The sequence below is a fragment of the Eubalaena glacialis genome, chromosome 4 (genome assembly GCF_028564815.1).
Source record: "Eubalaena glacialis isolate mEubGla1 chromosome 4, mEubGla1.1.hap2.+ XY, whole genome shotgun sequence".
Classification (NCBI taxonomy): domain Eukaryota; kingdom Metazoa; phylum Chordata; class Mammalia; order Artiodactyla; family Balaenidae; genus Eubalaena; species Eubalaena glacialis.
Genome location: NC_083719.1, coordinates 76356400 through 76382760, shown reverse-complemented (window position 1 = coordinate 76382760; position 26361 = coordinate 76356400). Strand labels below are relative to the sequence as shown.

Sequence of the window (26361 nt, the reverse complement as noted above, 5' to 3'; positions counted from 1 at the left end):
GCTGGTATCCTGAGATAAGAATAAAAGTATCGGTCTTCCCCTCTCCCGGCAGCATCCCAGCTCCCTTATGTGCCTTGAGGTAAACAGAGAGGTTGAAAATGAATCCATCTCATGTTTCAAACTATTTCAATGTGTCGGTGTACTAATGAGCAATTTTATGTAATGTTTCCATTGAAACATACAGCTCTCTCACTGTATGTCCAACATAGGGGTATTATGTTTCCTCATGCAAATCGGGAAGTAGAAGAGTTGTACAGTATAAATAATAAGTAGATGCATTGAGAACCTGTTATTGAAGTTACCAAGTATTTAAAAAACAAAAAACAAAAAAAACAAATTACCACATAACATGCAGCTCTTAGATCTTATGACAAGAGTTTAGCTTCTAAAACAGAAATAATGAGATAGCTACCCTGTGATTACATGGTACTGTAGCTTCCATACACTTACTTACATGGTCAGTAGTTACAATTTAATTGCAGTTAGTGGTTGTTATTTATGCTCAGAAAAATAAAGTGATACTGCTTTTCTATTTACCAAAACTAAGAACCTTCTAAAAATAGCACAGATGCTAAGTTGTTTTGACAACTGGAGTCCCTGACATGGTTTTATCCCGTTTACTATACCCCTCTCTCCTCCGCTCCCCCATTATTCCAACTGATTTGTGAAACAGGACTAGTATGTTTTTGGCAGGGCTGTTTTTAGAGGAGAGGAGATGAAATCTGCCTGACTGGAGGGGAAGGGTAGGATAGAGATCTCAGGGGAACCTATCGCCATGTGCAGAGTGTGGTAAAGAAATAGTGAAAAAATTTATAAAGATATGGAGCAATATTTGCTCACATTTTGTGATATCAAGTGAGCCCTAGATACATCATTTCCATTTTCTAAACTGTCAGGTTGAGAGAGCCAAAGAGTTCAGTATCTTTCTGATAAGGTTCTGGTCAGATGGCACAGTGGGTGTTCAAATTACATGTTTAAAATTAAGCTTTTAGTATAGTTGACATCTGCTCAATTTTAGCAACTTGTGTTTTCTAATAGTCAGAGAATAAAGAATTGTCTGTTCAAAGATAATATTGAGTGGCTTATATAATAAAGCCCAGCTGCTTGTTTCCTGATATATAATCTAAATAAAAGCTCACATCTGTTTACCTTATAGTGGGTCTACAAAAATAACAGATGTTTACTAGCAGAATACTTTTGAAATGACAACAAAGAGGGAAACAGGTCAGAAAAATAAATGAATCACATTTAGTTTAATGAAAGCCCTTGCATACATTGAACTTATACACATTTTGAAGAAAATTGTGAGAAAGATGACCAGCTTGGAATGTCTTTAAGTAAACATGAAGTTTATATTTTTAAAAGTCTTAAAAATAAGTATATTTCACTTTAGGAGAAGAAATCTGTGTGCCTAAAGTTATTTTTATTTTCTCATTTATTGCTAAAAGGTAGCTATTAAGGAAATTGGTTTTTTATATTTTGAAAAATATGAGAAATCATGTTGGCCATGTTATTGTAGGCACCCACCCATTGCCATGGAGAAAGTGTAAATCATTCAGGCCAGTTATGGGTTGGTTTTGTTTTAATTAACACACAACACAGAAAGTAATAAAGAAAATCAAGCATTAAAATTCCTTTCTTACTTGAGGAAATTTTTTAAAGCATTCTTTATCACAGAACACACAACAAAGAAAATATAAGAAACTATAATTTTGCGACTTCTGCATTAATTTTGTAATTGTTTTTTTTCTTAAACAGTTTTCATGTACATCTAGTCAGGAAATCAGAAGTGGTCAAAGTCCCCACCAGTTTGAACTTGACTCTTTGACAGTTTGATATCCAAGTTTCCCACCCAAGGAGAATAATTCTACTCATTTATAAACTCCATTTGAAAGTCAATAGATAATAACTATAGATTGTTATTATTACAGTAACTACAAAAGATTTTACTAATCAAAGAAATTACCAGGAGAATGATATGTAAGACGTATCCACATAAGGAACGATCAACTTTAGGTATAGGAGAACAGCAGACTTTTTTTTAAGATGACATTTGTTTGGGCTTCCCTGGTGGCACAGTGGTTAAGAGTCCGCCTGCCAGTGCAAGGGACATGGGTTCGAGCCCTGGCCCGGGAAGATCCCACATGCTGCGGAGCAACTAAGCCCGTGCGCCACAACTACTGAGCCTGTGCTCTAGAGCCGGCGAGCCACAACTACTGAAGCCCACGCGCCTAGAGCCCGTGCTCTGCAACAAGTGAAGCCACAGCAATGAGAAGCCCACGCACCGCAAAGAAGAGTAGCCCCCGCTCACCGCAACTAGAGAAAGCCTGCGCGAAGCAACGAAGACCCAACGCAGCCAAAAATAAATAAAATAAAATAAATTTATATTAAAAAAAAGAACGAAAACTAAAACTATTCTCAAAAAAAAAAAAAAAAGATGACATTTGTTTGAGAAATTTAAGTAGTGGGCGAAGCAGAAATTTTTAAGTCCAAGAGGATTACTTAGAGATAAATTGGAAGTTTTTCTCGTTTAACTTTTGATACAGTAACATATAATCAGGATAGTGTTTGAAGAACACATTCTTCAAACTTCAAATAATCTATTTCAAATAATCTTTTACTCTGGTCTGAAGAAAATGAGGAAACTACTAGCATACCTCCCTGAGAGCATGTTAACTAATTAAGGGTTGTAATTCACTTGAGGCTACCTTCTCATTTCTGCCTGTTTTCCTTGTCTTTGGCTGCTGTTGGGTCTCACTTTGTGGTCAGGGAAAATTTGGCACAGAGAAGAGGTCTGTAGCGGGGTGGAAAGGAATGAAAATCTGGCCCTTTGGAAGTATAAAGTACTGTAAAAATACTAAGAAATGATGATAACATATGCCTAGGCTTTACAAAATCTTGCAAAACTCAGACTATCTTACTGTTTCTAGTATTGTTAAAACTCCATGGATGAAATAGCCTAATATAATCTTCGATAGTTACCCACCCCCTTTGTTTTCATGCATGTTGATAAGTATATAGTATGTAAGTTTATTTTTGCTCCTGTCATTTCATTGCAATGTGAAATCTAAACCATTTATAAAATGATCTCAATGATGCTAATAATCCCCAAAAAATATACATACATAAACAATTTAAATTAATAAATTTTAATTTTTGAAGAATCGGCCCAGTATCTTAAACTAGCATGACTTTGGTTAGCAGCTATAAAGACAATAATTTTAAAGTAAATTTTAAACTCTAGACCAGGTGTAGGTAAATCAAGGCTATGCTAGGTTAAATGCTTGTGGTCTGGATTTGCACGAGAATGTCTGGTCTCATAATTGAAATAAAACATATGTTCCTTTGTCAATAAGGATGTTTTACATGTTGTCAAAAATCTTTCTTGGTCATCTAGTGTGTCAAACTCTCCAGCTATTTCCTTTCAGCCTGAACTAATTAGGTTCATAGGAAGCAAACTGATATTTGGGAAGATGTGATTGTCTTTTTTAATGTGTGGTGGTTTTGCTAGGGGGAAAGATGCTCCTTCTCGCTCCAGATGTGGCATTATTTCTTCTGGGCGCTTCATCACGATCTCTGGACCATTCTGCCCCCTAAGTTAGCCCAGGAGATTCTAGCAGAAGTGCTGGAGAAATCTTTGGGTCTCCTGGCCTCCAGATATGCTCGGGCCCATCCCAGTTATAAGAGAACTCCACAGATAAGGTAATTGAAGTTGTGAAAACCATTGTTTTTTAAGAAAACTTTTTCATCATTTGTATAAAGCAGAATATAATTCTGTGTCTCATGACATAGCTCCTTGTATATTTAACACATTTCTAACATCTGAAAGGAAATCATCTTCAATTTTCCCGAGATACTTAAGTAGAAATGTGGAACTTGAATCAAAATAATATTGTTCTTTTTTCTTCTTAAAACTGTATATAAAACCCACTTGTTTCTAAAGAGTGAGTCAAGATGTATTACAGTCTAGGACATAGATGTCCAAAGGTTAATAAATAAGATAAAGAGAGAAAATTAAGGTCCTGAAATGGAGAAGAAAGCAGCAGTGCTAAGATGAAGTAATTTGACTTTGAGATTCTAGGCAACCAGGGGATTTTCGTTTTTTAGTTTTTTTTTTTTTAATGTCTTTAAATAGTGTAGTTAATCTTCATTAAGGAAACTCTTTTGTCTAATCATTTGTCTCTTAATATAGTCTAATTACTTCTTTCCTCTTTTCCTTTATTTTTTTCCTTCTCTTTTCAGTATGTGTTACTAAAAGCCAGTTCAACAAAATGTGAAATCACAGAAAATGAGTAGCAGCAGTCACGGGGTCTTAAATTAAAGGCTGAATTATAGTCCAATTCTATGGGTTATCTAGGCAATGAATATTACAAAAATGTGCTTACGTGACAGCAATGGTCTGTACAAAGCGAAGGCTTTTGTTTTTACAAACATTCTGGCTAATATGATTAAGACCTGCCTTTTAGGTATAAAAAATTTTTTTTTCCGATATATGTTAGGAGGAACTGAAAGACATCAGAGGCTTTTTTTTTTTTTTCCAGTAGGAATTATTTTTCTGATCAAGCATGCTGCATTTGAAGGGCATTTAGGTCCTGCTACAGTGTTCCATAAGTATGGTATTTTGAACAGGCTGTTTTGAATTACTGACCAAGCATTTTTTTAAAAAACATTGAACTCTGAAGAATAGACGGAAAATTCCTTTTGAGAGCAAAGAATACCTTCATTCTTTTCCTGATGTAGCTTAAATCACTTTTGACTGTGATGTGGCAAGCCATTATGAGATGCTTATGAAATCAGATTTACTATTAGCTCATGAAATAGGTAGTATATTTAATTGATTAACTGTACTATAGAGACTTTTGGTTTCTGTTTTCTGGGTAGTTACATAAAAATGCCATGCAAAGCTAGAGTTATCTCTCCTAGTTTTTAATATGTAAAATAAATAAATAATTTTATTTGAATGGTTAGTTCTAAAACATCGATAGTGAGGAAATCAGATTTCGCAGGCATGTGTGTGTTTGTGTCTGTGTGTATATATATATCTTGGATTTGCAATTGTTTAATTAGCAATTAGAGTGAGTGGATGCAAACTATAATTAAACCTTCCTAAGGGTGATTCTTGATACTTTTAGAATTCCAGTAGCTTCCAACTGTTGTATAACCAAAACCATATATATGATTTATATATAATCATATAACATATTATTAATGTATGTATACATGTATTATATATAATACATTTGAAGCCAAAATGTTATTTTAAAAGATCCTCAAACCTATTTGTTTCTTATCACTTCAAAATTTTCATCTTCTATTTCTTCAGCACTGAATTTAAAAGAAAAGAAAGAGGAAATTAACTGAGCTCTGTACAATTTAGTCATATACCAAAATCGTCTTTAAACAGATCTTTGGAGTGCTGTTAAAACTCAAGAAAGATAGAAACCAAAAAATGAGTTTATGAATAAGAAAAAATATAGCATATTTGCCACAAATTTATTTAATACTGGAAATTTCTGAAACAATAAGCTTTTCCATTTGCACTTCTAGTGTCATTTTTTCTCATCTCCCACTTGCTGGGAGAACATGTTGCCCAATCTTGTAACTTGCTTTTGACACCTTGTACTTGGATGAGGAGAATTGTCCTGCTATCAGATTTTTACCTATCATGCATATATGGATAATAGCAAATTTTCTTTTAATCTGACTTTTGCTGAATTTAATTGCTGACTTTTGCTGAAGGAAAGTCTCTTGAGATTCTTGAAGAGTATCTTGATAATGCAAAATAAACATTTAAAAAAAAAAAAGAAGTACTCCTGAAACACTTCACTACTATAGACTTCACTATCCCTAAAGATAATGAATGGTATTATGGGTCAGCTAACACTTGGAAACTCAAAAGCTATCTTTGATGCTGTCTATCAGTTTTTGATCTCTGAAGCTCTGATAGCTAACCAAATATATCTATTCTTACATATTCTTAATATAATAGCTATGGATGATAGTGTATATACCAAGCAGAAAAACGCTTTTAACATGATTTTCTTATTTTTCTTTCCAACAGACTTGATGTCACAACAATTTTAATATGCACTGAGAACATGTTATGGTCAGTTTGCACATCTGTACAGAAGCTTTTGAATCCTCATGAGTATGTAGATGATAAAATTTTAAAAATTCATACCCATTGTAATAATCTCTTCATAACATTAGTCATTTTGACTTCACCACTAACTGAATTATACCAGTAAGTATCCAATATATTTTCTTTTTAGCTATTATGATATATAAAATAATGTGATTTAACAGAGTTATTTTCATGATACTTACTGAATTGTGTGAAGTAGCAAGTAGAAATTTATTGAAGTGCGTTTTTGATATGAGGTGAACCATTTTACAAAACTAACACTAACCAACAGGGGTTTCTTCATTCTCAGAGTAATTTGGTCCTAGTAATGTGGTATATCTCTATTGGTCGAGCCTATTCAGTTGATAAGGCGCCAATACAAGCAGGATCATTTCGAGCATCACTATTTTGAGTTGTTTAAATGATCAAATTATATTAATGGATTGGTTATTTCAGTCATAGCTTGATTACTCTATGAAAAAATAAATCATATCCAATGGCTTTGTGCGCCTTTTAAAAATATTTTTTAATTTTTAATTTGATATACAGTGATTTTCTCTAATAAAAAAATATTTTTAAATGACTGTAAAATATTCTCAAGGGACTTCCCTGGTGGTCCAGCGGCTAAGACTCTTGTGCTTCCACTGCAGGGGGGCATGGGTTCGATCCCTGGTCAGGGAACTAAGATCCCACATGCTGTGCAGTGCGGCCAAAAAAATAAATAAAATAAAATATTCTCAAATCTGGAAGAGACCTAATGGTTCCATACTTTCAGTTACTCTGCCATAGATTTGCATTTTTAGTATTAGACTTTGGTGACTGAGCTAGTAATGGCAGTCAGTGGAAATAGGAACAAGTAATTACATTATTTAAATGTTGAAATATTTTACTTAGCTAAACAAATAAGATTTAGGGAAATTAAAAAAATTGAACTACTTTTCTGGCTTATTTCATTCACATTTGTAATATTTTAAAAGAGATTAGAGTAAATCTTATAATAAAACATTAATACAATTTTGTTTAAACCCTCCTCCAAAATAGTCACTTTGTCTTGAAAGACTAGATATTGCATATTCTTAGTTTCTTGGATAGTAAAAATTATACATATTTCTATTTCTTAGGATAAATTAGGTAAAGTATTTGTTTCTGCACTATGCTGGTAAAGGCAATATATAAATCTTGATTTTCAGTAAATTTTAAGACTTTTGTGTTAGAAATTCTAAGAGTAATTAACAAGTTTGATTTCAATTTCCCTATAATTTTCACCCACTCCTTGACTTTCAACAGACCCATTGTTTACAGATTGCTTCTTCTGGCAACCTTACCATTGAGAACTCATTTTAGAAATGGAGAGTTCTTTCAGAAAGGGAAAGAAATAGTGAGATAAACTGCCATAAATTTGGGATTATATACATAATGGTGCATAATCATAAAAAGCTCAAGGTCTGAAGCCTATAATAAATCCTAGTAAACTAAACTGATTTACCATAGATGAAAAAATTACTATGCTCTTAGTTCAATGGGTCATTTCATCTAAGGGGAAAGCCCTGTGAAAATCAGGAACAAAGTTGACAAATTTCATGGATTGGTCATGGTGAGCAATATTGAATTTCATGGTCTGTCACAGATGAATAGAAAAATTTTAACCCCCCAATGCATTTGTAAAACAAATAAATTATTATCAAAGATTGCATATTTTAATAATAATAATATAACACACATTCATTATTGTTAACCTGTGGCCTTTTGATACATTTTAAAACAACTATGCAAGTATTCAAATCTCTGTGATTTGTGCATTAGATATTGCACTGTAACCTCATTCAACAAATTTAAATTGCTAATTTCAACCAGGATTGCAGAACATTTTATACCAAGCACTGCCTCTGGTTTTCTTAATATAAAACATAGATAGTGGTATTGCTTTGAAGCATGAACAAAACTCTATACATACTTCAATTCTTTTATTATTTCTCAGATCATAAAAATTTTCACAGATTGTATCCATTTATGTTGATATAAAATTTATTATTGCTTTCCTAAAGTATAAATCTAATCTTTAAAATATATTTTGCTTTGTATTGACAAAGAAAATCTACAGGACAGCATGTTCCTCACCAAATAGGAAAAAAAAGTGTGGGTATGTTGCAAGAACCCAATTGACTTATTTATTAACTTCTTTTCACAGCCAGGATATGAAGTTGTCATATTATTAGTATTTTAGAAAAAAATTGTATCTCTGTCTCACATTTAAAAAATAAACTGTATGCTTTGAGGAACTGGTGAAAAGTAGCAATCAGATGTTGATAGCATTGAATTTTTATAAACTATGCCTGACATTTGTTACTCTATGTGATATACCTTTTTTGAAGGTGACTGCCTTTATTCCAAGTAGTTCTGACAGATAAACTGATTGTATTTTCCTTCCTGAGCTTAGCATAGGACTACTAAATCCCAGGGCAGAAATACGATTTTTAAATCTTTTCAGAAAGAATGAAACCTGTTTGCAAAAATGTGTGTTCTTTTTTAACTCTCCTTTGCAGATTTCTGTTAGAATGTTGTAAAAGGAGTATTTTAGGTTTGTCCTCCAGGGAAAGAAACCTGCTGAAACAGAAAACATTCACCATGTATTTTCCAAAATGCTTATCACGTGTAGTTATACTTATCTTCTTCTGTAAAGGCAGTTAAGCTGCACTTTCAGAAGTGTATTCAATGCACGTTCACACACATACCCAGACAGTGATTTCACGTATTGCATTTTGCTTGCGTAGAATGTTAGTTTTAGTTTGTATATAGCAAATTAAAATTAATTTTTAGAATTTTAGGTAAATGTAATTTAGTTTCAATTCGACAAATGTTGTTGCCTCCCTAGGCCCTATGATTAAGCACCAGGATTAAACACAAGGGGTACAGCAGTGAACAAGATGAAATATTCACCCCCAAGTAATTTAGGAAAGTCTGAAAAAATTTTTAATGTTAAAATTGAATGTTATATCTCCAGAATATTTTGATGTGTTATATAAAAACTAAAAATGGAAATTTTTTGAAAGTTGATTGTCCCCAGTGTTACATCATTTAATAACATGGAAGAATGAATTTCAGTACAAGTACCAACATTCCAGGCAAAGGTTGTAGTCATCAGCAATAGGCCAGAATGTTGATCACTAAGCCAAGGAACAGCAGACCTATCTTTGAGGTTCACTTGTTATCATTCTCATGGCTTTTGAATCACTAAACTCTAAGGTATTTCAGTGCTTTGTCTGTAGTTCAGTTTCAAACTAGTACTAGGTGTTTTAAAGTTATTGTCTTAGCTTGTTTATTTCTTTAGTTATATGAAATTATTTCACTGTCCCTCACAAAACAGAACGTGTTGGACTAAAACTTTGTTTTTCATACTTCAAGAATGTCTGGCACACTCGAAACAGGTAGTTCCTCAAAATGTTAAGCATAGGGATGCTCATGTAAAATGTTGAGCATATGGTCCTATGACACAGTAATTTTACTCCTAGGTATGTACACAAAAGAAATGCAAACATATGTCCATGCAAAGATTTGTACACAAGTGTTCATAGCAGCATTTTTCATAATAGCACAAAGTGGGAAGAACCCAAATGTCCATCAGCTGGTGAATAGAAAACAATATGTGGCATATACATACAGTAGAATATTATTCAGCCATAAAAAGAAATGGAGTACTGACAGATGCTGCAACAGGGATGAACTTCAAAACCTGTATGCTAAGTGGAAAAAGCCAGACATGTGAGGGCACATATTGTGTGACTCAGTTTACTAGAAACTTCCAGAATAAGCACATCCACAGAGACAGAGAGTAGATTAGTGGTTGTCAGAGGCTGAGAGGAGGGGAGAATGGATAGTCCCTGCTAATGGTACAGGGTTTCTTTTGAGCCTAATTAAAATGTTATAAAATTAGATAGTGGTGAAAGTTGCACAGCTCTGTGAATATAGTAGAAATCATTTAGTTGTGTACTTAAAATGAGTAAATTTTGTGGTATGTGAATTATATATCTCAATAAAGCTGTTAAAAAATGAGTATAGATTAGATGGAAATAGAAATAAAAATATGTAAAATGTAAAAAAAAAAAAAAAAAGTGTCTGGCAGAATGCAAAATGATCCAGAAAGCAGAGGTAGTTCTCGTAGCCATTTCGTTTAGATTAAATGACTCCCTTTGTACTCTTCCCTCTAAACATTATTTCTGAGGGAAATCTCTATCAAAAAAAAGAACTAAAATCAAACAGCTTTATGTGTGGTCTAAATAAGATAAAACACTGGTAAATGGCTAGTCGTTAATTTTGGAGAAGGCCAGTGCCCTGAATCTCTGACTAGCTGGTTCCTGCCCTGTACTCTGGGGTCAAGTCTTGTTCTGTCTCTTCACCATATGTCCTGTTCTCAATCTGTGCCTTGGCTGTGTACCACCCAAGACTGACTTCACAGATGCCCCCAAAATTCATCCTCCTTTCTACTGAGCAGGGTCTGACAATACCTTCTATTTATTCACTTCTTTTTTTTTTTTTAACCAGTATTTACAGTGTACTTTCTATAGGCCAAGCATTGTGCCAGTCATTTTCTAACTTCAAATCATCATTTTCTAACCTCAAAGAGTTATTTTCATCATGAGAAACACAAGCCAGGGGCAGGAGAAATGCAGGGAACCATACTGTACTCCAAGTAGCTTACCTTGTGTCTTTCACTTAATGACATTTAGGCAGCAACTTATAGTCCCAGGGGTAACACTGCTTTATGAAAGAAAAGCAGTGACTTAGAATTATGTTTAAAATGGTGAAGTAGATTGAATTTGGTTATCTCTACATATTCGTGGTTAGTTGGCTATGATTTTAGGGGCATCAGAAAGGCTCATATGTCCTCAGTTATCTCAAGTATTGCAGTGTTGTCTCAATAGTTCAGCTTCAAACTAATTCTACTTCTTCTGAAGTTATGGTCTTCTCTTGTTATTTTTATTTATTGCGTACCTCCAATGGATTCGGCACCATGGTAGCCACAGAAGATATAAGACATCTCACCTGACCCCTCCGCCCCTGTGGAACTTACATCCTTGGGCTACCTCGATTCCATCCTGGAGATTTACTCCATTAGCATCATATTATGAGACACAGTTCTTCTGGGAGGGCAGCCAAAAGCAGGGTGGCACAAGAGAAACATAAAACCCAGCTAACTCTTTTTAACATATCAGTTTATCTCACTTTTGATGTGCACTGAATTTATTTCATTCTAGCAGCAGCTGGCTGCATAAGCTCAAGGAGTCAATCAGTTGTGATAATGAAAAAAGGAAGGAAGGCAACATAATTGTAGATCAGGGACCCAAAAGAGACAGAATCTGGGATAGTGTGCTCAAGTCGGGCGGTGTGATCAGCCCAGAGCCAGTATGATATTAGTAATAGAGAAGGGGCATGATGTTGGAGGAAAGGCAAAGGCAAGGAGTTTCCCCCAATTTATATTTTTCCCTTTAAGCAAAGCTGTCTTTACAGGCCGCTAATTTGGAAATGTGAAGAAATGTATTCTGCTTCAACCTATGGACAATTACTTATTTTTAAAGGAGTATGCACATTTGCTATATCAAAATTCTTTTATGTCTTGTGGAAAATATAATTCTGTGGCTCATATGATTGTATTTTACTCTCCACTATGAATTATTTAGAGCATCTTCTCTTTTAACTGTATACCAAAACATCATTAGAGGTTATCTAATAGCTAGATCATCATTTCATTCTCCCATGGAGGCTTGTAGGCCAATTTTCACCCTGTTATACTCTCCAGAATAATGAAACTAATTTGGGATCTTGCTGTGGAATTAAATGCTCATACAGATCCCACCCCCTCTGAGACCATAAACATCTGCCATAATATTTTATTATCGCCAAATAACCTTACTATTGCCAGTACAACTCTCAGTGGAGGGAAAGAGTTTAGGGACTGGCAGAAATGTTCTGGGAAGTATTGCATTGCCAATGGTTTGTAGTCTAAGAAATTTTGGCACCAAATAACCATTCCATTATTATTAGATCCTCCATTATTTTTTCTAATCTTGAGAATAAAACTGTACCTAGACAACTGTTTAGACTATTAGGAATTCCATGTCAGTTCTGAGGTAGTTGTAGACCTTCTTAAGAAGTATTTGCAACTGTCGTTATCATACTGATACTACCTTACATTTGTTGAGCCCTTATTATGTACAAGGCACTTTGCTAAAGACTTTTATGCATTATCTCAATCATCACACTGACCTTGTGAGGTGATTATTATTGTCCCCATCTTACAAATGAGAACACTGAAGCAAAATTAATTGCCAAACAACATTACACATCTAATGAAGAGCCCACCCAAGCTATCTGGCTCCAGAGGTCCTGCACATACTCAGACAGGTGCATTTATGATCTTCCATGACCCTCCCCTTGGGTATGGAGCAGGCAGCAAAAAGTGAATGTAAAAGGATCAGAGGTAGAGTTAAGTCCTAAGAAGAAGCAAAGCCAAATAAGGACATAGCGAGGGATGGAGTGGTGAGAAGGGAAATATTTTAGGCAGGGTGGTCAGGGAAGACTTATCAGATAAGGTTTTGAGGTAGAGCCATTTATGGAGCCAGTTGAACGTGACAGAGAGGGCATTCTAGGTAAGGTATTCATTCTTGGAGAAATGAGGTGCCCCCTACCCCCTGCAGATAACTGGACAAATGGGGATTTATGCAAAGGGCTCAAAGAGGTAGGTGGAAAAGTAGGCAGAGGCTATGATACCACAGCCTCTAGTTCCTCCTTCTCTCTCATCAAGCCCAGCTCTTGTCCCATCCTTTTCCCCAAGTACATCACTTTCTTTGAGACAGCCTTGTTTTCCAGACTCCTCACTGTACCTCCTCTCACATTATCCCAGTACCTTCCTCTTCCTAGCTCCCTTGCTAGTGCGTGCCCCTCTCCTGCACCCTCACTCTCTTGGCCTCTCTGTTCAGCCTCTGGAACACTGTTGGCAAAAATCACTCAGCTGTCCTTTTGTACCGTTTGACAATCCTACCCCTTGTCCTGTCTCTGGGTAGCTCCCTCTTTCATCCTTCTTCACTTTGGCCAAACCCTCCACCTTGTCCCATCCCGCTATTTGCTGGAAGGTGGCCTTCTCCTTTACTTCTCTGCGAAACCCAGACCATCATGTATGTAGTTTAACTTCTCATCTCCATTCTTAATAATTATCTTGATTCTTACTTACCTTTACATCCTTTGACTGGTGATCAGTGAGTCTTTTTTGCCAACCACAGCAAATCTTTTAACCTGAGCTCTTGATGGCATTTACCTCCTACGCCATGGCCTTAGTCTCTGGTTCTTCTCCCCAAGACTCTCTTGTATTAAAAAATATTCCTTCTTTATTATTGTGCCTCCCTTCTAAAACAGAGTTGGTGCTCGTTGTCTCCACTTTTGCACCTACCATTTACTCAATATGCTGCAGCTGCCCTCATCCTGCTAAACAGACAACACGGGCTAGGTCATCCATGCACACCCAATTGCTAACTTTACAATTTTTGTCCCTCCATTCACTTACCCTCTCCGCAGCTTATGACACTATTGGCCATTTCTCTAACCCTAACATCACTTTCTCCTGGCTCTTTGCCTACTTCTCTGATGATTCCTTCTGCTTCATTTGAGTGCTTCTTTTTCTCACCTCACCCTTTAAATGTTGGTGTGTTCCAGAGTTCCATCCTTGTCCATCTTTTCATCTTACACTGTTTCTTTGGGTGAATTCACCCATTCCCATGGCTTCACCATTATGCTAGTGACTTACATATCAGTATCTTCAATCCAAATGTCTCTTGTGTATGCTGGATCAGTAAATCCAAATTCCTATTGGAGTCTGCAGCCCCCTCAGCATATCTAAAACTAAGGAAAGCACCTGCAAGTCGTCCAGACTTCCCCTTTTATCTTAACCCTTCTGCCTTCTACCTCTTCCCTTTTGCTGCCTCCAATCCCATATCATTAGAGAATGAATATTGTTAATTCTATTAATTTTATTTCTTTTTATATTTGTCCCATACACACGATCTCTTCTGCTTCTTACTTTGGTTTAGGACTTTGTCTTCTTCTGCCTGGTCTACTGAAATATCATCTTCATTATCTCCCTTCCTCCAGCCCTAATCTCCAATCAGTTCTCCTCACTAGTGCACAAGTGAGTTTCCTAAAATGTAAAATAGCTGATAAAACTCCTATGCTATAAACTCTTCAGTGATTCCTCATTGCTAATACAAAGTCCAGACTCCTTAGAAAAGCATGTCTTGGTGTCCTGACCTAGCTCATGCCTGCTTCTCTAGTTCACACAGTGGAAGGTATGGGATAGAAATAGGACAGCCTCATTTTGGAGCCTATTTATGGAATTTGGTTCTATCTGAAATTTAGTGAGGAAATGGCTTTCAAAGAGGAGATGATCTATTAAAAGTCTAAAAAATGTCAACGTGTATTTAATTAGAAGGTGTTCTACTTGGCGAAACAAACAGTGGAGAGGCAGGTCAAATTTGGAAATGTGAGGATACAAGAAGCAGGCTGTAGGATGAAAAGAGAGGGGTGGGTTTTCAAAGTCAAATTCCGTTCTACCTATTATTTAAAAGATGCTATTGCTACTGTACTTTAGATGAAGAGAGATAGCACCACTTCAAACAATTCTATTTCTAAAATGTTCCCAGTTGTGACTCTTAACTCCATGTAGGCAAATATAGTCTTCTGTTATTATAAAAATTTTATTAGCCAAGCTATCTACTAAAGATTTTATGTAACAAATCCTTTCTTATTACCTCAAGATTTATTGTTGAATTTGGGCCAACATAGAAAAATGTTATAGTTACTTCTCCAAAGATAGTTGTAGACCAGATATTCTGGCCAAATTGTTCTAATTTTGAAATCACAGTCATATATTTTACAGTTAAATTCTTCTTTACCCACCTTCTGTAGGCCCTTAGGAGCATACAGAATTAATTGTAAATTCTCATTAATTGTTTAGTATTTATAAATCACTTTAAAGAGTAAAAAGAGGTACCTTTATGCCAAACATTTTTGCATTAACGAAGTGCACAAGTGACAAAAAAAAAATGACATTTATTGGATTCAGGTTGAGGGAGGGAGACATACATGGTATTCATTTTACTATTCTTCATACATTTATTTTTGACAAATTTTATAATGGGAATTTTAAAAATTAAATGATAGTGGTATTGTTATACCTTCCCAAGTGTAAGGGTTGTTGCAGAGAGGCCTCTGAATCACCTATTAAATTATAAATACCAAGTGGATGAAGTGGGTGCATTGTCCATTCTAGCACAATACTGTTTTGTGTAAAATCATTAACTTTGAATACTAAGGAAAAATAAGTTTTGATGGTCTTCATAGTTAATGTTCCCTGTATATTCTGAAATAATGATTTTTATTTCCCTAGGACTTTTCAGCATGGCATGGATGATTCTGCTTCAGATTCCTTAAAGCCATTTTTCAAGCAACCATTACATTGGCTTTCTTGCATATCACATTTCTACCCTTCTTTACTCAGGTGAGAACCTCTAAAAACTATACCATCTATAATTCTTTGATTCCTTTGAAGTTTAATAGAAACTTTTATCCATGGAGGTAAATACATCTTACAAAAAGAAATTAAAACTTTTGACACTACGCAGGTAAGTAAAGAGTATATTTCTTTTTTTAGCTCAAGAATCCAAGATATAGGCCTTATAATCATTCTACTAACATAGTTTTACTAAAGTAATGGAAAAATGTGAATTTTTGGAATTTAGTTTTATTTTAGCTAATTGCCTAGCCATTTTAAAATTCATCCTTCTTGATCTATGACTGGGGATTTGACAGTTCTCCAACTAATTGTCAAAAAAAAGCAGTAATACGGGATAATTCATGTGACTAACTCAGAGCCTGAGGAAAAAGTTGAGAGAGGAGTAACTTTAAAAATTATGAATAGGGTCTTTCACTTTTATTATTTAATTAATGGCATTTAAACATAAGAAAAATCATTTAAAGCATGAAATGTACTTCCAGAGTAATTTGATGACATTTTGTGGCATTACGTGGAATGTCAGTTTGATTCTTTGCTGAATATATCATAGGAAAGTACCTTTCCTTGGTGTCTGTGAATAAATATATCATGTATAGCTGTAGGAGAATATTGTTAATCCCTACACATTCTTGATTCATCTTAGAAATACACTATTAGTGATTTCACTATCTAAATTGACTGACTGTATCTCTCTTTTGAGGAACAAGAGTCCTACCCGTAAAAGAGGGCATGAAAACCTCATACACAAGTCTCTATAGACACAATAAACATATACTGTTTACCTATCATGTGCCTGTCCTCATATACGTAACAGGAAATCCAAGATCAATGAGACATTTGCCCTCCTACCTTCAAGGACCTCAGAGTATTGTTGTTACTTCACTTACATATAAAACATTTTCAACATCTCTGAACAACTCCTTATGACTGATTCCTAGAAAGGGAACACCCTGGGACTTCCCTGGTGGTACAGTGGTTAAGACTCCGTGCTCACAATTCAGGGGGCCCGGGTTTGATCCCTGGTCAGGGAACTAAATCCCGTGTGCCGCAACTAAAGACCTGGCGCAGCCAAATAAGTAAATAAATAAATAAATATTTTTTAAAAAAAGAAGAAAGAAAGAAATGGAACACCCTTAATACTCTGTCACCTCCATACACTGCAGCTGGCATGTAAATACCTCTTATGTCTTTGAGGATTAAATAGCTGACTTTTTTTTTTTTTTTTTAAAGGATCATCCCTATTTTTTCTTTCTTTCTTTCTTTCTTTATGGCTGTGTTGGGTCTTCGTTTCTGTGCGAGGGCTTTCTCTAGTTGCGGCAAGTGGGGGCCACTCTTCATCGCGGTGCGCGGGCCTTTCACCATCACGGCCTCTCTTGTTGCAGAGCACAGGCTCCAGATGCGCAGGCTCAGTAATTGTGGCTCACGGGCCTAGTTGCTCCGCGGCATGTGGGATCCTCCCAGACCAGGGCTCGAACCCGCGTCCCCTGCATTGGCAGGCAGACTCTCAACCACTGCGCCACCAGGGAAGCCCTAAATAGCTGACTTTAATATTCGTTATTGCAAAGATAACACATTAAACAACTGGATCTTTTACAGTGTGGGTTAAACAAACAACCTGTTTCATTTTGATGAGTTCCCAAACTTCTAAACATATTTGTTCTCCATGTTATTATCACATTTGTTTAATCTATTTTTATTGCCTGCTTTTATCTTAATCTATAACCGATGGAGTTACCTCTTTAAGCATAGCTGATAAGACTTCCACCTCCAGGCTTGCTCTGTTCAGCCCATCTAGAGGCCTGGGAAGTCAGCATGTAAATGGGTTTATCTTTCAAATAGCTTCTTCTTACATTTAACTTCTTTCTCTTTTCTATACCTAAAGCAAACGTAAATGTAATAAGACTTTTCTTTCTTTCTGCTTGATTGTAGCAATCAATCTTCACTATTATCCTAATGCAAAGATTAGAACATGGTGGTGACTACTCAGCCCACAGTGGAAATGCAATTTGATACAAGTTTTCTGGAGAGCAATATAATAAACTGTATCAAAAACCTTAAAAATATTTATGGCCCTTTATCCAGCAATTCCATTGCTAGGAATCAATCATAAGGAATTAATCAGAGCTGCTGAGAAAGTTTTATATGCAAGGATATTCATCGAAGCATTATTTGTAAAAGGAAAACATGGAAATAAATGTCTCACAGTACGGAATTAGACAAATCACCTATGGATTAGCCATGCGATAGACTACTGTGGCGTCGTTAAAAAGGTTGATTTTGAAAAATATTAAATGACAAATCATTGTGATTTATACTTAAGGGAAAACTGCAGGTTAGTAATGTTGTAGTAATCAAAGCCAGCCCAGTTTTTAGAGTGATAACTGTGAACCTGACATGCCCAGTGCTTCATGTACATTATCTTTTTCAAACCTCACACCAGTCTTTGAAATAAGTACTCATGTGCTTCTTTCATGAAGAGTAAAGTGATGTGCAGGTAGCAACTTTCTGAAGAGAACAAATCTGGGAGGCAGACTCTGAACCTCGGCTTGTCTGCTTCCAAAGGCCGAGCTCCTGACAACTGCACCTCCACCTTTCAGAGGGAGAGCAGTTCAGGGTGACGTTAACAGTCATGCAAGAAAAATCTAAGATTGTCAGTTATTCGTTATGTAAAGTCTCTTTATCGTTCGACTTGCAGGAGCCCTGATATACTAATGTATAGTGTTTATCTCCAAGGGAGGGATCTAGTATGCAGATTCCCCAAACTTGCATCATATGGGAGCCCCCGTTTCCCAGGGGATGAACAATTATTGCAAGATGGCACACAATTGAGAAGTGTTGAACTATGCCATACTACTCTACACATAGCATTTTAAAAGTATGTAGAGAAAAACAAATATTGAAAGGATATAAAAACTCTGTGCTAGAGAGCTTATAGTTTACATGTTTATATGGTAGGATTGTAAGCAACTTTAATTTTTATCTGGGCACTTTCCAAATTTCCTATAATGAAAGCAGCTTAATTTTATTAAGATAAAAAAAATTTTAAAGGAAAAAGAAACCTCATTTTTTAAAATGCTCTTTGATTCACATGTATTACCCTGTAACCTCTTTACAGAGGATTTCTAGCTCTGGGCACTTCCTTTACCCCAACATTCTATGTCCGGCTGCCCATATTTCTTGAATGACCCACTGTATTACTGGAAACCCAGCATGATCTCTTCAACAGATCCTTCTTTTCACTCTTGCCTTGTCCCCTAACCATGGTGTCTTTTCTATAAGGAACATATCATTCTTAAACACTTCCAGGGTAGAATCTTGATTCTGCTTTCCATATTGACCTGCTTGTTGCCTATTCCTACTGTATTATCATGTTCAGTTGATTCGTTCCCACAGTTCTCTTAGAACCAGTCTTTCTCTACAACCCATTGCAACAACCTTGGTCCATCTTACTATTATTTAATATGTTTTAAAAACTGTTTTCGTTAACACCATTCTACTGCTCAAGAACCTACAGTAGCTTCTGCTTCTCCCACACTGCCTGGCTTGTTTCCTGGAGCACCCAACACTCTTCTCTGCTCCAGTTGTCAGTCTTCTCTCTTGTCTTTAAGACACAGTTATTCTACAATTTTAACTTTTATTTATTGCTTACTCTCAACTTTGAGCCTTTATTTATGTAGTTTTCTCTCCTGAAATGCCTTTGGTTCTCTCTCTTGCCTTTTTAAATTCTCCATGCAGGTACAGTATGAGCCCTTCTACCCTGACTTTCTGACAGTTATTCTCTCTAACAGTTCCATATAATCTGCACAGAAAGACCTGATTCATGATCCAACATGTTCAGAACAGAGGAACCCAGGATAGCAATAAAAGTAGTTTCAAAATAACTCAACTTATTGATTTGCATTTGTCAAGCATTGCAATGGGAATTCCTAGACCACCATCATGTGACCTTAAAAATCTTTACCTTTCTATCCATTTCCTCACATAAATCAGCTGTTTCTGTGTGTTTTTCACCCCCAAATTATCCTCCAAAGCTCCATTCCTCACCTTAGCAACTAAAATGAACTGTTCAGGGAAATACACACGGGTTGAATGATGATAAACTAAAAATATATTATGCTTTTTTTTTTGGAAAGGGTGAGGATGAGACTAAAATATTTAATATTATGACGTATCTTAGTAATTTAGTCACCTATTTGCTCATTTATTTACACCTGTGCATTGTTTCAGAAAGATTTAAGTTGGCTTTTAATAGTATTAAATATATTAAGATAATGAATTAAAAGTAGGTGAGAAGGAAGAAACAGAGCAAGGAGGACATGAAATTAAGACTTACAATAAGAGTTAGAGATGCATAAATAGTTGTATGCACCGTAAATTTGTCTATAGGGTTACTAGAGAATGCCTACCAAGTATATAAATTGGTAAAAATAGAATTTTTCATGTTCTCCTAGAACTCCTGGAATAGAGTTTAGAAAAGTTTGCTTTAGGGAAAATATATGTATTTTCAAGCAATAAGTAAAATATACGATATTCATTATCCCTAGCAGTGTTACAGGCTAATAATGTGAGTTGATTTAGAAAGGGTAATCAGTTTCATGCTAGATTAAACTAAAGCATGTGGAGAATATATTAATCTCAGTGTTAATACTATGACAGCACACTGTACTTTCATATAAATGTTCAAGAAAGAATACTATCTTAGTCAATTATACTGTTGCATTATAAAGTTTTTTAAATTATTTTCCCAACTTTCATCATCTTGTGGTTCTTTCAGTAGTTCCAAATACTTTTCAGGTCTTCCTTAGCTAAGGAGGTCATAACTGGACACTGAATCCAATTAGCATAATCAGTGTGAGTAAACAGTCCATTCATTTTACACTGCTCATTTTCTTTTATGATGACAACATGATGTTTTGATTCATGGCCAGTCCATTCTGAGCTGTGGATATTTCTTTCTACTATGCTTTTGTTTCCATTATGGTTTTACTCAATGTAATCCCGTTTTGGATTTATATGCTTTTTTTTCCCCTCCCTAAATATTAAGCTACCTTTGGCTTCATTATATTATATGCTATGTGGGTCTTCCCATTTACGCAGTTTACCAAGATGTGTTCATTCATTCTTTCGATAAATGCATTTTAAAATTTTTCTCCAAGTAAGGCGTATGCTAGGTATAAGTGGTGAGGGAAGAGATAGCCAATAAAATTTCTCTGTCTCCTTTGCAGGTTCATCTGCTTTGGCCTGGCCATTAAAAATTGAACATCTTTAGCATTCTATCATAGAACCTTTTGTAGGTGAACTCACACATGTCTATGGTTTCATGTACTTTTTAAGTGCCCCCCAATTCAAATCTCTGCTTTTAATCTCTTCCAGGACTACAGACCTATATATTCATGGGTGTGAATCATACATGAATGTCTTCTTCAGGTTTATACCTGGTGAGCACAGAGACACCTCAAACTCAACATGACCAAATTTGAACTTAGGATACTCCCCTCCAAATTGATCCTCTTTCATTTTCCCCCATTTTGATTAATTGTACCTGCATGTGATTGTATAAGGCAGAGACCAGAAGGCAACCTGAATACCTCCCTATTTCTCTTCTGCTGGATCCAGTTCATTACTAACTCTCGTTAATTTTAGCTCCTAATATCTGCTCTCCATAGTACCACCTTCGCCTTAGTGCATCACCTCTCTCCTGACTACTGCAATGACTCCTTGGTTTCCTCCCATGTATATGTTGACTCCAATATTCTCCAAACTATAGCCAGAGACTTCTCAAACCAAAATCTATTTTCAAAACTAAGTTTTATCATTTCACACTTATAACTCACAGCCCTCCATGAATTCCCCTTTATCCTTAAGCATACACAAAAAATTTACCATGGCCTGTAAGACCTACATAGATGTGGCTTACCCTCCTCTGCAAACTCTTCTGATACCACACTACCCTGTGATTTTGCTCCTCACACATTAACCTTTTTTACATTTCCTTGCCATGAAATGTTCCATTCTGCCACAGGATCTTTGCACATGCTTTTCCCTTTCCCTGAAAGGTTTTCTTCCTCTTTCACCTAGTAATGTCAATGTATCTTCCTATCTCAGTTCCAGTGTGACTACTATAGGGAAGCCTTTCATCAACCCCAAAGACTAGCTTACTTCTTCTTACTACATCTTCTAATAGCATCTTTTGCTTTTTCTTGATTGAGTTTTTATAGTTGTAATTTTATCTTTATTTTTATGACCATTTCAACCATGCATGTATTCCCTGCTAAATTCTGTAAAAACAATGACTGTTTGTTTTTTACTTACTGTTGTGTCTCCATGGCCTTGCACATATAAATCAGCAAACAAATATTGGTTTAATGACTAAGTGAATTAAGGAACAAATGAGTTATTGTAGTATTGTTTCAGATATTGCCACATTCAATGGTACTTTTAACTCTTTTCAAACATTTGATCTGAGTGGTCAAGCTCAGTGATGGGAAGAAAGCTCTTGTTGGGGAGGCGGCTTCTAGTATCCTCAGGAGTGAACATCTGGGGAGGAGGACAAAAGAGAACTTTGGTCTCCCAGCTGCTGCTGTCAGGCTGTTCCATAGGACTGAAGAGAAAAGTTTAGAGAACTTGTACTCTGATGAGGTGCCAAGCTTTGACCTGGAGCCAACAGTCAGGGGAGAAGTAATGGGAGCTTTTGAACACCAAAGCTCTAACATGGCTGTTCCAGAGTGTGGATGGACAAGCAGCTGGATCTTTGAAAAGATTTTCAGAGAAAAAGTCATATGTTTGTGGAGCAGTTACTAAAAGAAGTGAAAATGTCAGGTGAGCTGGTTACTTGATATAGCTAGATATTTCTACATATCTTTCCTTTTCTATTATGGTTTAAAGGTATTATATAAATACGAATATAGCAATGGAACCAGCAATGGGATAATAAGAAACAACTATAGGTTTTCACATTAGACAGACAGGGTTTGCAGACGTGTATAGTTTTGTGATCTTGGAAAGTTAGTTAAATAGTTTATATTTTTGTGAGGATGTTGAGACATAAATACAGTATGATCTTATTGATCTACTTGAAAACAGCACATAATACCTTTGTCTACTTCCCCCATCTTGAAACATCTTCTTCCCTTAGCTTCTGAGATATTCTTATGGCAGAGTTATGAGGATTTAATCAGCTAACGTGCCTACAAGGCACCCATCACGTAAGTGCTTACTAAACAATCATTCAGTACTGCTGTGTTAGTAAAGAGCTGTATGTTTCAGAAAGTGGCAGGTCTTATCAATTATCCAAACATGTTAAAAGGACCAGCTCCAAGTATGACAAAGTGGAAAGAATATTGAACTACTTTCTCATTGAGTCTCTGCACTTATCAGAAGTGTGATGCCAGGGGAGACCTTTCTTGAACTCCTGTAACAGGATATTTATTATCTGGTAGACAAGGACCAATAATAGTTAAAGGCTCCAGAGAGATAACTTCTGCTCCTCTAAAGGGATGGTTGAGTGATTTAGTAGTCTCCAGTGTCTTATTGACTCAGGTGCTAGAATAGCACTTCTGGGGGAGTCCAAAAGTGATGGTTGACATGTAATATCAACAATTATTTTTAAAATTAAAATTAGATTCTTATGTATTTTTAGAAATAAGGTACACTAACCTGTGTAACACTAAAATGTGGAGCTAGGGCTATGAGTTTGGGGCACTAATATATATTTGGGTGATTTTTGAGAAATGGGGTCATCCCAAGTGAAAAAGTTTAATTTGCTAAACTCAAGAAATAATTCACATCCTCACAGGTTGAATGCCTATCCTTTAAGTTGCATACCAGGTAGTGTGGATACCATCAACTCTGAAAAAATGAGACTCTTTAAGAGTATCAGTTTACCTCAGTGGACAAAGTTATTAAAAATCAAGGCAAATCCTATATATAAACGTGCAGGTGAACCCTGTCTTATTTCTATTTATTGAATCATCTCTAATTATAAATATCATAGAGACTTGGCTATACCCATTATAGAGATTAAAATGTATGCAAACATTTTCAATGTTATAACTACATATAATTTGTACATTCTTGATTAAAGTGATGAAGAAAATACTTTGGGTTTTTATTTTCCCCCCTCAGCTTTTTTCCCCAGGTACTAAAGAGAAAATGTTAGAACTGTTTTAAATATTTGTCTTCCTAGAAAGATTTGGAAGGATTAGTTTTGGAAAGGCAAAAGTAGTATAGTAGTACGGAGCTTTTCCTCCTCTGCTTTCATTATCCCACTTTAGGGCTTTCACCCTCAGTTTCTCTTTAGTTATGCCCTTGCCTTTGTTCTCTGAATCATGTAACTTATGATCTCTGGTATAAATTTGGCCCAGTAATCCATGACAGGAACCATCTGGTCAAAATCAGTCCCTAGATACCTTAAATAACATGGCTCCAATTTGGGAATCAGCCTTGAGACCACAAACCTGAGTTTGAGTCAAAAACATGGTATCCTCAATCAGGAGGTTGAATAGAGCCAAACATCCTCAATGCTGGAAAATGCAACTTACCCACCATATATCAACCAGGTTAAATGGAAGGAAACATAGAGTAGTGGAATAATCATGGGTTCTGAAGTCAGAAAAACCTGGGTTCAAAGTCCAGTTGCCATATTTATTAACTAAATGACCTTGAACTATTTTCCCAATATTCCTGAAACATACATTGAGTGAGATGAGTCCTAAGTGTCTCCATGCATGTCTTATTTTGCATTTCCCCAAGAAGCAGACCCTGAGACAAGGATTGAAGTGAAAGTACTTTATTTTCTAAGTGGACGAAACACTAGAGGGGAATGAGTAAGTGCGACAAAGAAAGAAAGACAGCAAATAAAGATTAGTGTAATCAAGCCAACTACCATAGGAGTAACTGGAACTTATACCTTCAGGGGAAATTCTTGGAGCCAGTGGGAAAGGCACATCTCAGAGTTTTCCCGCCAAGGCAACAAGGATACTGAGGAATTTATTAGCAATTTTCATCCGTCATTGGTTGAAGGCTGCTCTGGAGGTGTTAATTTGCTGGCACTTCCAACCTGTCTTGCTGGAAGGTAGAGAAATGCAGGTTCTGACAGCAAAAGGCAGGCCATTGTCAACTGAGTGGTAAGGGCAAGAGGATGTGGGGACATTGACATTTGTTCTAACCCTTGCACCACTGAAATCCACTCATAATTGATGTTAAGTTCTCTGGGCCTTATCATTGATTCTTCAAGGTGATGGCTGGTCAAAAAAAAAAAAAAAAAGTTTTATTATGGTTGAGTTAATGGGACAAGTTAGAGTGTCTCCTGCTTCCATTATTCCTGAGTCTGCAAATGCTAATCGTCATTAAATTCCTCTGTGACTTATTCTAGCTTCCCCTTACCCTCGGTCATCACATCTGCTGGCGTATGTTGCTTACCCAGCATAGACACAGACCTTCATCCTCGAGATGTTGAACCATAAGTACCATTCCCTTATCAGAATGTGGTTACTTTGGTCACCTATTTATGGTTATTACCAGTCATGAGAGCATCAAGAGATGCCCTGGTGAATCCCTTGAGTTACAGATATACTCCTCCCTGCTCCCCATATGCAGTAGCAACCCTAGCTACTGGGTTATAATCAGGGTTATTACCCTTACCAATATAGTAGCTCCTTTCTTTGCCTGTTAGACTGCTGGCATGGGAATCCAAAAATAACTAGAAGGCAGCTATAACATTAGCTTTAGTGGAATTCTTAATGGTCCCCTGGTGGAGGTGTGCATTTCCCAAGTCACCCCACCACGGAAACCAGGACCTCCACTCCCCCAGAGCCTATGGGGAGTTATGGGAATGGAAAACACAAATTCCTAGTGGATAATCAGGAACTCTGGTGAGGAGGTGGCCTCTAGTATCCTTCGGAGAGAACTTTCAACCTGTGGCTCCTGGACCCATATGGTTTTTCTCTCAGGGACATAGAACCATATAATGTCTGTTCATTTAAAGTAAATACCAAGTGTTGAAGAACAGTGCCCAACACTGCTCGGTGTTATCCCCAAGCTGTGCATTTCAGAGTCCATTCCAATGTTCCCCTAGTCTGACAGCTTCTGCATGTTAAGTATATGGTAGGAGCAGTGACTCCCATGGTCATGTGACCTGAGCAGTGCGGTTGCTCTTATTGCAGAGTCTGAACCTACTACAGAGTGTTTTCTTGCCCTGTGCCCCACACACAACTGTGGTTGGAAGTCAAGCCATAGTGCACTGACAGGGCTAAGGTTTTTTAAATTTTCTACTGCAGTGTGAACACATACTAAAAAACTGCAGAAATTACAAGTGAACTACTTGATAAGTTTTCATAAAGTAAACACACCCAAATACAGCCAAGATTTTGAACAATGATTCTATAAAAATAATTTGTTAGTTTCATAAACTAATAATGATTGAACCCCAACATTGCCTGGATTTGAAAAATTCCTTAGGCCTTTTCATGCCCCAGAAGTGCAGCACTAATTAGAGTATAAGCCTGATATAACCGAGCCATAAATTTGTCCTGTCTCATAATACAAGATTTAGGCATTCCAGTGGATTTATAAATTTTGTTCTCTTCTTTGTATTATAGTGGAAGTCAACATGTACATATTTGATACATATATTAAAAATTTCCTTTTCTGTCATTTTTTGTAAGGCTAATCTCACTTT

At 36.2% G+C, this 26361-nt stretch overlaps 1 protein-coding gene across 1 annotated transcript in view; it reads left to right on the top strand.

Moving 5' to 3' along the window:
* Window positions 1–26361, top strand: part of KIAA0825 (KIAA0825 ortholog) — a 404470-nt gene that overhangs the window by 130201 nt on the left and 247908 nt on the right. Inside the window, exons 10-12 of the mRNA XM_061189447.1 lie at window positions 3512–3702; window positions 6062–6244; window positions 15558–15668. Coding sequence (XP_061045430.1) covers window positions 3512–3702; window positions 6062–6244; window positions 15558–15668 — 485 coding nt within the window. The remainder of the gene's footprint in view (window positions 1–3511; window positions 3703–6061; window positions 6245–15557; window positions 15669–26361) is intronic.